This window comes from Haliotis rubra, unplaced genomic scaffold (assembly GCF_003918875.1).
Source record: "Haliotis rubra isolate DU_JTF1 unplaced genomic scaffold, ASM391887v1 Scf175, whole genome shotgun sequence".
Lineage (NCBI taxonomy): Eukaryota > Metazoa > Mollusca > Gastropoda > Lepetellida > Haliotidae > Haliotis > Haliotis rubra.
The window spans coordinates 724,944-741,694 of NW_025765725.1; the positions used below are offsets into that span (position 1 = coordinate 724,944).

At 44.8% G+C, this 16,751-nt stretch overlaps 1 protein-coding gene across 1 annotated transcript in view; it reads left to right on the top strand.

Annotated features, from left to right (window-relative positions):
- Positions 1-16,446, top strand: part of LOC124272990 (RING-type E3 ubiquitin-protein ligase PPIL2-like) — a 50,258-nt gene extending 33,812 nt beyond the window's left edge. Inside the window, 7 exon segments of the mRNA XM_046708227.1 lie at positions 834-867; positions 2,210-2,327; positions 5,670-5,726; positions 7,152-7,221; positions 8,348-8,410; positions 14,606-14,751; positions 16,133-16,446. Of these exon segments, the coding sequence (XP_046564183.1) occupies positions 834-867; positions 2,210-2,327; positions 5,670-5,726; positions 7,152-7,221; positions 8,348-8,410; positions 14,606-14,751; positions 16,133-16,232 (588 nt within the window). The 3' untranslated portion in view covers positions 16,233-16,446.
- The last annotated feature ends 305 nt before the right edge of the window (positions 16,447-16,751 follow it).

A 16,751-nucleotide genomic window follows, 5' to 3' on the forward strand; every position in this document is an offset into this window, starting at 1 on the left:
CCTGCCATGATATTGCTGGAATATTGCTATAAGTGTCGTAAAACCATATTCACTCACTCATCATATTTTCAGTATACAGCGCTACCTAGTCCATGGAGTCTAATCCAAGTCCTTCTGAATTGCAGTTACGACCCAGGGGCCCGGTTTCACAAAGCTATTGTAGTGCTACGAATGTCGTAAGTCTATGTTATAGTATAGGACAGTATGACAGTCATAGCGCTACTATAGGTTTGTGAAACGGGGCCCTGGTAAGGAAAGTCCAACAGTTTATTGCTGGCTATAGGAGTATCTAGGGTAACCCTGTACCTGGAAACAAGCCAGTGGTCGATAGAATGAGCAACACCCAACACCATTAGGCTATGATAACATACAGACTTATTCTTTCAACCACTTTATTTTGGCCAAAGCTTTTTTATGACTTCAACAACAACCAAATAAAAAAGTAACATCCAATTTGATAATATTTATATTTCTGTTCATACAACTAGTCGCAAGTTGGTTGAAGGTGGTATACTTTCAACACTGATGTTATAAGTCACACAAACAAAGACCACTAAACAATGCAAACATGTCTGGTACCATCAAGGAATTCGTTTTTCAAATACGCCAATTTTGAAGTATGTTTTGAATGAAACATGGGTTTTGAACATGCTTGGAATTACAGCTCCCCTTTAGAATTTGCTTTTGTTAATGCATTGGTCAAGAAACAGTTCTGTTTTAGTGGGAGAGTCAGAGAAACAATAACTCTCCTGTAGATAGTGGTGTTTCTGTCAGCTGTTCTACTCCGGGCTGCTACTGTCATGTTTGTAATGCTGATTGACTTATTTCCCCAGATCCAAGGTGGAGATCCCACTGGCACTGGGAAGGGTGAGTACGACTGTCATGCCAGAGTTTGGTACACTTCTTCCAAGTTAACCCTTACACTGTTAAGCATGTGTAGTTTGCTCACAGAAAAGGGAGTTTCAGACTAACAACTCATAACATTTGACACCCTAGTCAGGGGCGGATCCCGGATTTTGGAAAGGGGAGTTGCACATAGATCATGAAGTACAAATGTTAGGGGGAAATGCTCCTCAGGAAAGATGTTCTTTGGGGTGGGGGGGCAACCACACACACACACACACACACCGGCACACCCCCTGCCTGGATCCGTCCCTGCTAGTGCATGCTTCCATGTCAGAGAAGCTGAAGAGGAAAAACTTTGTGGGTTGACAACCTATTTTTAGCAATAGATGCGATGTTTCAGTGTAGATGTTAACACTGTTATCGAGCATGTGATGGCAGTGTTAGTTTCTACACTGAAATGTTGCATCTGTTGCTATAATGAAGTGGACAATCCAGCCATTCATTCCTCTTCATCATACCAGCTGTTAAATGTCGCTTAAAGAAGTCAGTTCAGCTGACATACATTTTCTGAGTCCTGGTGAGGTGAGGTGAAATGGGGTTTAACGTCGTGCTTGAGAATATTTCGCTCATATGACGTGCGTGCGTGTGTATGTGTATGTGCACCTGCTTGTACTAGCCCTGACTAAAGCTGGTTTTATAGTGCTAGCCCACTGAGATACCATGCCGCAGTGAAGCATGAATACCCCACTCAGACACATTACACTGACTCCGAGCCGGTCAGTCCTTGTTGTACCCATTAATGCCGAGCGCCAGGCAGGGACCAACAAGTTTTAACGTCCTGGGATGAGTCCTGGGATGAGATTCAAACCAAGGATGTGTAATGTATGATGTTCTTCTTGAATAGACAGACTTTCTGTAGGTTCCAACATTGAGTATTGCTTGTCTAAGTTGGTGATGTAGTAGTTATTGCGCCCGCCTAGAGAGCGGAAGGTCGCTGGTTTGATGCCCGTCTGTGTCATACCAAAAGACCTTAAAATATGGTACTTGTTGGTCCCTGCCTGGCGCTCGGCATTAATGGGTACAACAAGGTCTGGTCGGCTCGGAGTCAGTATAATGTGTCTGAGTGGGGTGTTCATGCTTCACTGCGGCATGGTATCTCAGTGAGCTAGCAATATAAAACCAGCTTAAGTCTGGGCTGGTCAAAACAGCCACATATCATCATGTGAGCGAAATATTCTCAAGTACGACTTTAAACCCAATTTCTCCTCACCTCACCTGTGTTCATAGAGTTTGATGACATAAAGTACATGACATTAACATGATTAAGGGATAATAAGTCTGTAATTCTGTCTGTGATACACAGGTGGACAGTCTTGCTGGGGTCCTGCGTTCAAGGACGAGTTCAAACCCAACTTGACCCATACAGGGAGGGGGATGCTCAGCATGGCCAACAGTGGACCCAACACAAACAAGTCTCAATTGTGAGTAGTAGAGACTGACCCAACACAAACAAGTCTCAATTGTGAGTAGTAGAGACTGACCCAACACAAACAAGTCTCAATTGTGAGTAGTAGAGACTGACCCAACACAAACAAGTCTCAATTGTGAGTAGTAGTAGTAGTCTCACCAGTGAGTAGTAGAGAGTGACCCAACACAAACAAGTCTCAATTGTGAGTAGTAGAGAGTGACCCAACACTAGCAAGTCTCAATTGTGAGTAGTAGAGAGTGACCCAACACTAACAAGTCTCAATTGTGAGTAGTAGAGACTGACCCAACACTAGCAAGTCTCAATTGTGTATGTAGAGACTGACCGAACACAAACAAGTCTCAATTGTGAGTAGTAGAGAGTGACCCAACACAAACAAGTCTCAATTGTGAGTAGTAGAGACTGACCCAACACAAACAAGTCTCAATTGTGAGTAGTAGAGACTGACCCAACACTAGCAAGTCTCAATTGTGAGTAGTAGAGAGTGACCCAACACAAACAAGTCTCAATTGTGAGTAGTAGAGACTGACCCAACACAAACAAGTCTCAATTGTGAGTAGTAGAGACTGACCCAACACTAGCAAGTCTCAATTGTGAGTAGTAGAGACTGACCCAACACAAACAAGTCTCAATTGTGAGTAGTAGAGACTGACCCAACACTAGCAAGTCTCAATTGTGAGTAGTAGAGACTGACCCAACACTAGCAAGTCTCAATTGTGTATGTAGAGACTGACCGAACACAAACAAGTCTCAATTGTGAGTAGTAGAGAGTGACCCAACACAAACAAGTCTCAGAGAGTAGAGACTGACCCAACACAAACAAGTCTCAATTGTGAGTAGTAGAGACTGACCCAACACAAACAATTCTCAATTGTGTATGTAGAGACTGACCCAACACAAACAAGTCTCAATTGTGAGTAGTAGAGACTGACCCAACACAAACAAGTCTCAATTGTGAGTAGTAGAGAGTGACCCAACACTAGCAAGTCTCAATTGTGAGTAGTAGAGAGTGACCCAACACAAACAAGTCTCAATTGTGAGTAGTAGAGACTGACCCAACACTAGCAAGTCTCAATTGTGAGTAGTAGAGAGTGACCCAACACAAACAAGTCTCAATTGTGAGTAGTAGAGAGTGACCCAACACAAACAAGTCTCAATTGTGTATGTAGAGACTGACCCAACACAAACAAGTCTCAATTGTGAGTAGTAGAGACTGACCCAACACTAGCAAGTCTCAATTGTGAGTAGTAGAGAGTGACCCAACACAAACAAGTCTCAATTGTGAGTAGTAGAGTCTGACCCAACACAAACAAGTCTCAATTGTGAGTAGTAGAGACTGACCCAACACAAACAAGTCTCAATTGTGAGTAGTAGAGAGTGACCCAACACAAACAAGTCTCAATTGTGAGTAGTAGAGAGACTGACCCAACACAAACAAGTCTCAATTGTGAGTAGTAGAGAGACCCAACACAAACAAGTCTCAATTGTGAGTAGTAGAGAGTGACCCAACACAAACAAGTCTCACTCAGAGTAGTAGAGACTGACCCAACACTAGCAAGTCTCAATTGTGAGTAGTAGAGAGTGACCCAACACAAACAAGTCTCAATTGTGAGTAGTAGAGACTGACCCAACACAAACAAGTCTCAATTGTGAGTAGTAGAGACTGACCCAACACTAGCAAGTCTCAATTGTGAGTAGTAGAGAGTGACCCAACACAAACAAGTCTCAATTGTGAGTAGTAGAGAGTGACCCAACACAAACAAGTCTCAATTGTGAGTAGTAGAGAGTGACCCAACACAAACAAGTCTCAATTGTGAGTAGTAGAGAGTGACCCAACACAAACAAGTCTCAATTGTGAGTAGTAGAGACTGACCCAACACTAGCAAGTCTCACTCAGTGAGTAGTAGAGAGTGACCCAACACAAACAAGTCTCAATTGTGAGTAGTAGAGAGTGACCCAACACAAACAAGTCTCAATTGTGAGTAGTAGAGACTGACCCAACACAAACAAGTCTCAATTGTGAGTAGTAGAGACTGACCCAACACTAGCAAGTCTCAATTGTGAGTAGTAGAGAGTGACCCAACACAAACAAGTCTCAATTGTGAGTAGTAGAGACTGACCCAACACTAGCAAGTCTCAATTGTGAGTAGTAGAGACTGACCCAACACTAGCAAGTCTCACCAGAGTAGTAGAGAGTGACCCAACACAAACAAGTCTCAATTGTGAGTAGTAGAGACTGACCCAACACAAACAAGTCTCAATTGTGAGTAGTAGAGAGTGACCCAACACAAACAAGTCTCAATTGTGAGTAGTAGAGAGTGACCCAACACAAACAAGTCTCAATTGTGTATGTAGAGACTGACCCAACACTAGCAAGTCTCAATTGTGAGTAGTAGAGAGTGACCCAACACAAACAAGTCTCAATTGTGAGTAGTAGAGACTGACCCAACACAAACAAGTCTCACCAGAGTAGTAGAGACTGACCCAACACTAGCAAGTCTCAATTGTGAGTAGTAGAGAGTGACCCAACACAAACAAGTCTCAATTGTGAGTAGTAGAGACTGACCCAACACAAACAAGTCTCAATTGTGAGTAGTAGAGACTGACCCAACACTAGCAAGTCTCAATTGTGAGTAGTAGAGACTGACCCAACACAAACAAGTCTCAATTGTGAGTAGTAGAGACTGACCCAACACTAGCAAGTCTCAATTGTGAGTAGTAGAGACTGACCCAACACTAGCAAGTCTCAATTGTGAGTAGTAGAGACTGACCCAACACTAGCAAGTCTCAATTGTGAGTAGTAGAGACTGACCCAACACTAGCAAGTCTCAATTGTGAGTAGTAGAGACTGACCCAACACTAGCAAGTCTCCCTCTAAATTAGTAGTTGGAAACATGCATTACTGATTTATACCTCACACCAGCAGCACGTCCACCTCTCTAACGAGTGGTGGGTGATGCATGGTCCTCTGCATAGAGCTCAGGTCACAAATCAGTTAAAGTTAAGCAGCGCTGGGCGCAGAGATTCCTTGGATGGGTGACAGTGTTTGGCAGGTTGACTCCTGAGAGTCCTGCCCCACAACGAAGCAAATGTGATACATGTGGTCTCACCTTACTCAGGCAAGTGAGTTTGTTCAACATTGCCTCTGTTCACCCAGCAGAGAATGGGTACCCGGTGGGATAAGTCGTGTGACTATTAACCTTCTTGCACCTCACAGACAGGTTGGGTTATCTGGGGTAATAATAATGAGATTGTGCGCTTTGAGCAGGACATGAAGCTGGAAAGGCACATTATAAATATTCTGACTATATTATTGTCAATGTACGGTCTGTTTCAGCTTCTTCACATACAGGTCGGCCCGGCATCTGGATGGTAAACATGCAGTGTTTGGCAAGTGAGTTGTACTGATGGCTGGTCAACTACTCTGGACAAATAATCCATTGTTGATCCTGTAGTTCTGGTAGAGAGATGTACCTGGGATAGGTTAGGACTTGTATGAATTAGAGTGCCATTGAAGAAGACAATATCACATTGACTTTGTCCAAAAATACCCTTGACACACAAGTGATTTCTTAGAGTTGAATGCTTGGGTTGTTGTTGGTTTTTTGTTTAACGCTGCGCTCAGCAATATTCCAGCTATATGGCGGCAGTCTGTAGATAATCGACTCTGGGCCAGACAATCCAGTGATCAACAGCATGAACATTGATCTACACAATTTGGATATGATGACATGTGTCAACCAAGTCAGCGAGTCTGACCATCCGATCCCGTTAGTCTCCTTTTACGACAAGAATGGGTTGCTGAAGATCAATTCTAACTCGGATCTTCATGGGTATGTAAATTCCATCACCCAACAACATTGAACAAACACATGGTAAAAGATAACAAGTTTCATGAATAGTCTGACTCACAACATAAACCTGGCAATTCAGGAAAACGAATTATCACTCTCAGTGAATAAGAAAGGGGGACATTACTTGCTTATTAATTAACACATGATAAAATGACATTCACCTAGGTCATAGATGGTTCAAGCCATTTTATCATCCAAAACTGGCTCCCACAGTAGATATCGCTTGTGTGATATCAAGGGATATCTAGATTGAATTGTCATAATGCTATTACATTGTCAGTTAATGACATCACAATGCTTTGACATCACTAACAACACTGCTGACAATGCTATGACATCACAAAGTTGATGACATCACAATGCTTTGACATCACTAACAACACTGCTGACAATGCTATGACATCACAAAGTTGATGACATGTCAATGCTATGACATCACTAACAACACTGCTGACAATGCTATGACATCACAAAGTTGATGACATGTCAATGCTATGATGTCATAGAGCTGATGACGTCACAATGCTATGACTTCACTGAGATCACTGCTCAAGAAGCTTAATGTCAGTTTTGTGTTCAGATGAATTCATTGTTTTACTGATAATTGATGAAGAACGATTTTGGGTGATAAATAGAATCTCACCCTTGTGTATTCTGATATCAAATGTATCAACACTCGTTGATTAGAGTAGAAATATCCTTGGGAAGCCTCGGATATTTGTAACCTTATCCACTCGTGTTGATATATTTGATATCAGAAGACACTTGGGTGAGATTCTCTATTTAAGAGCAATGTCAAACAAGGTCAGAATTTAAACTTTGCTAAAAAATGATCTTTTATGCTGAATTCTACAACTACTATTCCATTGTCACATTGTAAGTGGAGAAAAGCAACATTTTCTTTGAATCTTTAAATGCCAAGTGGTAGTGGTTTTGGTTCAGATCATGTGTTACCATGGTTACAGGATTGTTGGTGGATTGGAAACATTGGACAAAATGGAAGCTGTTGCCGTCAACAAACATGACAAACCTAAGGTGAGGTCTTCTCAAATATTTTCAGTGAGTAATATTTGATTGGTTGGTTGGTTTGTTGTTTAACGCCGCACTCAGCAATATTCAAACTACTGTATTTCCTCTATAAGCGTTTGTGGTGTCCTCCACCATGACATCGCCGGAATATTGCTAAAAGCGGCATAAAACCAAAACTCACTCACTGTAATAAGCCCCGGGTATCCAATAAGCGCATACCTCCAATAAGCCCCGGGGGTACAGCAACTGTTCAAGAAAGAAGCGCCAGGTCTCCCATAAGCGCCGGATCTCTAATAAGTGTCGGGTGTGCCACATGTTTACAATGGAGTTTTGAAATAAAATACCATTGGAGAATCTATATTTTTAAAAGTTATCCTATCTAACGGTTAGTACTCTCTCTCTCTCTCTCTCTCTCTCTCATCATCGATAGCTGGAAACGAACTGCAAACAAAGTTTTTGGCCTCTTTTGTACCATTCGCCTGAACACTTCCCTCTGTTCCCATTCCTGGCCATCCTGAAACCCGTGTGAAGCATGCAGCATGCCGACCGGTTGATCATGTGACTCCTTTGTCTGATCGTTCTCTTCTTGGAGCATTAGTCGTAATTTGTTATGTTATCTGTGTAGTGGCATAGGTTGGTTGGGAACCCATCGCGTGAGATAGGATAAGTATTTATAAATATACAATTTATAGTTAAAATTTTCAAATTTGTAACTTATCCAATCTCATGGTTAGTACTTATCCCATGGTTGGTTGATGGATCACTGATTACCCAGTGTCTGTATTTCCGCGTCTCACCTCGATTCATTACAAACTGCCACAGAATTAGTCTTGCGACTCCCTGCTTGACAATCCCTGCTTCGAAACCATATTCCAGTTCACACACACAGTTGAAAAAGAACATGGCCCGGTAAGCTCAACTGTTTTAACGTTCAGTTCCGAATGACATTGAACGACCCTTGCTCCTTTGCATAAGCTTGTCAGGATGTGAACGGTAAGTAGGAGCCCGAACGCATTGAAATCCACTGGAATTCGGTATTCACACTTCACTGGTGTGATGACTGTTATACAACACCCTAGTGTACTACTAGGTGACAACAAACCTCTATGAAACGTCCTTGTCTTTGTTCCAGGAAGAAATCAAGATTGAGAATGTCATCGTGTTTGTGAACCCGTTTGATGAAGCAGATGAACAGGTATGTTGGAATCTGTATAAAGAATGGAGGATAAGGGAGGATGAACAATGCAGTACCCATTCCATCTTCCCACTTTACAAATATTTCATTTTTCTCAAATACCCGTGAAGGTCCGGGTTAGAATTGATCTTCAGTAACGCATGCTTATCATAAGAGGTGACTGACGGGATCGGGTGGTCAGGCTTGCAGTCTTGGTTGACACATGTCATCGTATCCCAGTTGCATAGATCGATGCTCATACTGTTGATCACTGGATTGTCTGGTGCAGACTTGTATATTTTCGAACCGCCGCCATATAGCTGAAATATTGCTAAGTGCGGGATAAAACTAAACTCACTCATTCAGTGATGAATGCACAACACACACCTAACTCTACAAACACTCCTAAGCCCACTAAATAACACCAAAACATTCAATGGCTAAACAAAACTGGCGTTCAAGGTCGCACATAATCTCACATCACCATTAAGTACCAATATAAAAAAACCCCAAGAACTCATACCCCGAAGAACAAAGAAAACCAAAAAACCTTAACGTCCCCTTCAGGTTGCCATATCTTGCAGTCAAACCATCCCTGTTTTCATCCAACACTATTGGCCTGGCGGGCCCATGTGGAAAGCACACATTAAATCTCGACATCATCTTCATCAATCATGAACACGTTGTTAATCTTCATTTCACATCTTCAGATATGTGGGGTAGCATAGTGGTTAAAGCCTTTGCTTGTCATGTCGAAGACTAGGTTTGGTTTCACATATGGGTATAATGTGCGAAGCCCATTTCTGGACAGTTGCTAAAAGCAGCGTAAAAGCACCTCTGACTCTTCAGATATGCCTAATAGCCTCGCTTAGCTTGGCATCTGTGTCACGTTCATATCTTACACTTTGGTAATGCATTTGAGAGGAATAAGAGTTCTTTTTCACAGAGATCGTCCTTGGGGTACATATATGCATTTTCTGCTGCTCCCAGGGTTCGTTCCCAGTCCCTCTCTCGGTGCTGGCGCAGGGTCCGTTGAGGATTCCTTGGGTTCTGGTCCCTGCGCCACCCCGCCCCATGAGAGCGGAGGAGCCGGTTCCATCCGTGCTTCCTCCCATGTCCTGGGACCGGGGTTCGAGTGTCGTGTCAGTTTCGGAGCTGAGAGTTCCTTGGGCTCTTCCCTTCCTGCGGCATCTGTGGCTCAGCCTCCCACCGGGTCGGGGTTCGACTTCTCTTCACGAGGAGATCCGAATTCTGACTCGGGCTCGGGTGCCGAGTATATGGAGGTTGGGGAGGTCGAGGAATCCAAGGGTGCTTTCCGTTTTTCGTCGGCTCTCCTGGAGTTTAGGCAACGTATTGCCCAGTGTATTCCCCAAGCCGCGGTGCCGACATGTAGCTCGGACTCGACTGAGTTCCGCCTCAGACACAGCTCCGCATCTTGCCCTCCCTGGTGCAGGATGTCATGGATCCTCTCCTGGTTGGTTCTCGCCTCAGATTCGATCTCCCCAAACTCGTTAAGAGGTATCAGCTGGGTGATGATTCTCTGTTCCTTGTGCCGGTGGTGGACGAGTGTGTATTCACTTCGGTCGCCCTCGGGGGAGGCTCAGCTTCCTCGGGTGCAGCCCCGGCTGCCAAGCAAGGGCGGTTAGCACCACCGTTTGCCCAGTCGGGCGCCCCCCTGCGGCAGGCATACTGGACTTACGAGGAAGTCTACCAGAATGCCATGCAGAACGAGGCGTAACTTTCCTCGATACAAAGGTCAGCTCTGGTGGTGGAAGGGAGCACTGGTGACGTTTCCCCAATTGTTGTTCTTCTCCGCCAACTATCCAAGGTTCAGGCCCACCTGATGCGAGACTCTTTACACCCGAGTCTGCCGGCTGGCTTCAGCCGCTGGGTAGAGGTAGGAGGAGGCGTCCCGCCAAGGGTAAGAGCAAGGAGCAGGCCTTTTCGTCTGGCTCCCAGCAGCCTTTTCGCGGTCGTGGGGGGTCTGCCCCGACCTCCCATTAAACCTGCCGGCTGTATCCGTGGGTACATCCCAGCCAGTTCATCTGCAGGGGACTACTCGAGCACTCTTACCACACATCCCAGTGGGAGGCCGCCTCTCTCTATCCCTACCGGAGTGGGAGAAGGCTACACGCAACACTTGGGTGCTATCCACCGTCAGTGTCGACCATCTACCGCTGTGGAAGCGAGGCCCGCCAGAGTACACCAGCATAAGGCGCACTCCAGTGCCATCATGTCTGGTCAAGGTGGGTATACTGCGCGATGAGGTTCAGGCTTTGCTTGACAAGTCCGCAATAGAGCGCATACAACCGGGCGTGGAATGGCGGGGTCTTATTCCACGTACTTCTTCGTTTCGAAGAAGGACGGCGGGTTCCGACCCATTCTCAACCTCAAGGGGTTGAATCGCATGTTTGAGATTTCATCATTCAAGATGGAGACACTTCGCTCAGTAATCTCCTCTGTTCACCCTGGCGATTGGCTTACGTCGATCGACCTAAAGGATGCGTATCTACATGTGCCAATTCATCCCTCGTTCAAGCAGTACCTCCGGTTCTCTTATGACGGGATGTGTTACCAATTCACGGTGCTCCCCTTTGGCATATCCACTGCCCCCAGGGTGTTCAGCAAGCTCATATTAGTGCCAGCTACCCTCGCAAGGTCGCAAGGAAGGCATTGTTACCCTTACCTAGACGACTGGTTGCTCAGCGCTCTAACTCAGCCAGCGAGCCTAGATTCTACCCACATGGTGATAGACATTCTAGTTCATCTGGGGTGGATCATCAACCTCAAGAAATCTGACCTGGTACCCACCCAGGACTTGGTTTTTCTCGGGGCGCAGTTCACAACTCTACAGGGTCTTGTCTCTTTGTAGCCCGACCGGGTCAACAGAGTATAGGAGATGGTGTCTTTGTTCCTCTCCCAGCCCCAGGCACCAGCGCAGACTCGGCTCCGTCTACTGGGTCATATGGCGGAGGATCTGGAGAAGTGTCTCACGGTCCCCTGGTGGTTGTGTCCTCACCTTCAGTGGTGGACCCAAGGGGGTCCCTTTGGAAATCCCGACGCCAGCTCTTACAGTTCAAACCGATGCGTCCCTCACGGGCTAGGGGGTGTTATGGGCAGTCTGTCGGTGTCCAGACTCTGGTCCGAAGCCGAGGCCCGCCTTCACATCAATGTCTTAGGACTGAGAGCTGTGCGGTTGGTACATCCTGAAGCAAGGCGGCACGGTGTCCCTAGCTCTCTTCCGGGAGACGTGGGAATTTCTCCTCTGGTGCGACCAGTGCGACTGTCAGGTGCTTCCTGTTTATCTCCCGGGGCTGGAGAACGTGCTAGCAGACGCTCTCTCTCGCCGGATCCTGGCCCCGCACAAGTGGATGTTCGACTGGCAGATATTCGGAGTTATCTCCCAGTTGTACGGATCGTTCCAGGTGGATCTGTTTGCGTCAAGGTGGACGAATCAGATACCCGTGTTCTGCTCTTGAATACATGACCAGATGGCGTTGGCTTCCGACGCCTTTCTGCTGGATTGGACGGGCAAGGTGCTGTGGGCGTTTCCGCCTCTACAAATCATTGCCCGGGTCCTCTCCCAGCTGTCCACCCAGCCAGCTCGGCTACTTGAGCTACTGGCACCGCTTTGGCCGTCACAGAGCTGGTTTCCAGTAATTCTCAGGTTCCTGGCTCAGCCTCCTGTTCTATTACCTTTGCGACCGGACATTCTCACTCAGAAAGGTGCGCCATACCCCAATCCAAGGATTCAGTGGGTGGCTTGGCCTCTGTCAGTTCTAGCCTCAAAGCACGCAGAATTCCTGCAGCAGTTGCAGACACAATTCTGGCTTCGAGGCGGGATTCGACAAATGTTCAATATGAGGATAGGTGGTCCCGCTATGCATCCTGGTGTTCAGATAGGGGAATTGCAGACCCCCTTTTCAGCGGATTTAGTCCGAGTAGTGGAGTTTCTGCAAGCTCGTTTGGAAGAAAGCTTGGCAGCTTCGACCATTCGTGGCTACTCCACCGTTATTTCCACTTTTCACATCCCTGTCGATGGTGCTCTTCTGGGGCAGCACCCTCTTATGCAGCGCTTCTTGGCTGGCGTGGATCGGGTTCGACCTGCTGTCAGGCGTACCAGCCCACCTTGGGATTTGCCAATCGTGCTAGATTGGCTGTCCGGTCCTACTTTCTCACGTCTATTGGCTATTTCCATTCAGTTGTTAACATGGAAGGCCGTATTTCTGGTGGCGGTAACATCTGGGCGAAGGGTTGGCGATTTACATGCTATGTCAGCAGACCCGGCGCTGACTGTGTTCCATCCAGATCGCGTCAGTATTCGCCTCCCGGATACTTACCGCCCGCCCGAAGATCGATCACGCTTTCCATGTGACAGCTCCTATCAAACTTCCTACTCTAACCCAGCCTTCCACATCGGGGACCTCTGCAACGAGCACTCACCCGTTGGATGTCCGTAAGACCCTCAAGGTCTATATCCAACGAACACAAGGGATCCGTACGGGTACCCATCTGTTCTGCTGTTACGGTGGCAGGAAGGCTGGGATGCCAGCTAGCAAACAGACCCAATCTCGCTGGCTTGTTTCGGTCATTTGTGCTGCTTATCAGGCTAAGGGCAAGCCTCCCCCTGAGGGGTTGAAGGCTCACTCGGTCAGGGCAGTGGCCACTTCAAAGGCTTTTGCATCGGCACTGCCCATTGAAGAGATATGCTCTGCCGCTATTTGGAGCAGGTCTAGCACTTTTATAAGGCACTATCAGCTTGATACACATTCTCGTTGATCGAGCGCGTTTTGGCCGTTCTGTTCTCTCCAGTGGACAGTGTCCTGCCACCCTGACCGAGTGGGTCTTGGTTATCTGGACAGATGAGGCTGTTTTCAATTGTGTATAATTGATATATCCGCTGTTGTCATATCTAACTAATTTCGATTTCTCTCAATGAGATACTAGTCGGTTGTCAGTTGGTTTTCCCCCTTATGGTGGCTCTTTATAGATTTCACAATGTGGGCGGGGTTTTCATTTCGCACAGTGTGAGAACTGTTTTGCTTAACTTGTGAGGTCGGGTCTCAGTACATTCCTCCCTGTCGGTTACCCTCTCATCATGCCTCTCGCGGAAGCTTCGGGATACGTGACAGGTGAGTGTTATGGCGTCAGTTACTTTCTTCTTAACGATCGCTATTTATGTGTACTTTGACAGAATTCCCTCCTCCCTAGCCTCCAGTCTTTGGGAGTCTGAGTTAATGCATATATGTACCCCAAGGACGATCTCTATGATAAAGAATTAGATAAACCTGTAGAGGTTTCCCATTCTTTGAAGAGAATCGTCCTTGGGGTAGGGCCACCCACCTCCCCGCAATTCTGTTCACTGATTTGTTCAGCAGAAGGAATGATGATACGGACCTGGGTGCTTACCTGGTTGGCTGTGCATGCGTAGCAGGGGGGTAACTCCACATGGTGGATGCTGTATAATAAATAAAAAAGATTTTATTTATTGTACAATATTTTTATCAAAACATTGATACAACTGTCACATGACATTTTCAGCCGCAGAAAATGCATATATGTACCCCAAGGACGATTCTCTTCAAAGAATTGGAAACCTCTACAGGTTTATCTAAATTTTTAAGTTAATCTTACATTATAGAAAAAATTGCAATTTTTTTAATAGTATTAAAGATGTTAAACATGTGTATTATATACAGAGGATATTTTATGAGTGCCCGTGTCATACTATGTTTATAACATGAGGGCCTAAATGTTGGTATTTCCAGAGCGTGAGCGAGGGATATACCGATATTTAGGCACGAGTGTCGTAAACATAGTATAATATTGGCACGAATGTAATGTTCTATTTATTACCGAAGTCATTAAATTGAGGAAAATTAAACCAAATCTACTTTCAAACATAGGAAGCCTACCTGTCAAAGGCAACGTCATAGAAGGAACGTGACATCATAGAAGAAACGTGACGTCATAGCATTGTTCATGACGTCACGTCACCATGACAAAGTGATATTTTTCTTAGGGCATCGTATGGAAAATATGAACCCCGATACTTTCGCCCTCGTAGGTAATAAAAATATAAAAGCCTTTTTCTTTCCGTAGAAGAAAAGGCGCTGGTTACTAACATCAAGACACTTTGTGTCTTGTCAGTGATGTCATCGTTGAATATTGAATGCAGGTGTTAGTCTGGATTGTAGATCTTGTGTTTGTTGGCAGCTGAAGAAGGAGAGAGAAGAAGAACTGGAGAAACAGAAGGCAGCTGCAGAGGCTGAGAGGAAGAAGAAGGAACAGAGGAAGATGGAAGAAGAGGGACCACGTGTTTTCAAGAAGGGTGTCGGGAAATATATCAATATGTCTACTCTGTGAGTGTTGACTTTAATTTTAAACAGTTGTCAGTAGACATTGTTACGGTTAATAAATTGCCGTGACAAAAGATTTAAGAATCCCCTTTGAACCAGCAAAATATAACACAGACAAGTCTAAAATATTCAATAATATATTGAGCACACAATGAGCAAGCTACAATGAATCACAATACAGATTTCTAGTACAATGCAATTGAGTCACAAATCTAAAGTATTGGGTCACATATAACATATTAACTCACCAGAGTAGTGGTAACCACAGTGAGATCAGATATTCTAAATGGAGCTTGTTTACAAATGAGAGCAGTCAGGCACGAAGTGTCAGGGTCAGACGATGGCGATGTGACGAAGGACGAAGGCAAACAACGATAGGCAACTCCAGTGATATCGAAAGTCCTGTGTAATTCCGTGTGTTAGTCCGTGTGTCAGTCCTTATGTGTCACACCACATAACAGCCAACCTTTATATACACTGACACAGATTCTCGAACTTTCAAGCAAAGCATGGCTGTATCATTAACCACTTAGATCTTTCTCGAAACGTGTTGAACATACAACATGACGATGTCAACACATAAACATCCGGTCAAGGGAGGTAACTCTGGAGCGCGCTATCATAAAGGCGTGCCGCTAAAATACTGTTGCCACTGAACATATATGACTCGAAATGTGACCCACAACCAACACTCAAAACTTTAAACATTGTGACTCATAGTTATTATCACCTAACCAATGTTATTGCAAATTACAAAAAACACACCCTCGTAACAACATGTTTTGGGGGTATAATGTTGAAAGTTTGTTCTTAAAGTGATGTGTCAGTGAAGAACATTTGTGAGATATTCCAACTGTTTGTTCAAATTAGAGGTTTTTAATTAAGATTTGACACCTGTAAATTAAATGTTCATTCAAACCATATTGTGACAAATGAAAATTATACATTGATAACAAATATATTTAACAGTTTAAAAACCTGTCGTCGAAGGACAGTAGAACAACTAGATTATTATATATTCCATCTACATAGCGTTAGAGAGCAAAGCTTGATAGTGTATGTTCCCTTATGTTTGATGCTGTGTTGATGGTACTGAATTTGACAATACACTTTTTTATTCTATTGTGTGAAGTTTTCGATATACATATTGACACAAGTTGCTTACATTGCAAACACATTAGGAGAAAGCTCAATACCTGAATTACGTTACTTGTAGGTTTGTAAACAAAGCGAAGGATTCTAGAATGTTGAATATTCAACTCAGGCATTCGATTCTTGTCTTTCAGTCAGTCAGTCAGTTATACTCTTTAGGCTTGAATGAATTCCATATCTCCATAGAAACTAGCAGACATTTATTGCATGGCAGTGACATGGTGTGTTTCAGTAAGCGAAGTAAGGATGATGAAGATGTGTCATCAGGAACTGTCAAGAAGAAGAAGAAGGCGGAAGGATCCTACTCATTTGGGGACTTCAGTGCCTGGTGATGTCGCAGGGGGAGTGTTGGTGATGTCGCAGAGAGTGTGTTGGTGATGTTGCAGAGAGTGTGTTGGTGATGTTGCAGGGGAGTGTTGGTGATGTTGCAGATGATGGGTGCTGATGTAGCTGGAGGCATGTCAGGGATTTTGATGGAGGCATGTTGGTTATGTGCAGGAGGCCCATCGACTATGGTGCAGAAGGCTTGTTGGTGATGTTGCAGAGGATGTGTAGGCGAGATACCAGATGTGACGGTGGTGTTGCAGAGTGAGTGTCGGTGATGTCGCAGGAGACAAGATACAATGACAGATTCACAGATACAAGATTCTTCAGATCAGAGTCAGATAACGTGAACCTTCAGGTTTTGTAAGACCACCGTATCTCTTCAAGTTCTGTGTATTTTCAAGGGATAAAATTTTAAATCATTACATGAGTTGAGGAATGCAGCTGTATTTTCATAATGGTGACTAATAGTGTTATTGACCAATAGAACCAAAACATTTCAGAACAGGATCCCCTGACCAGAAGTT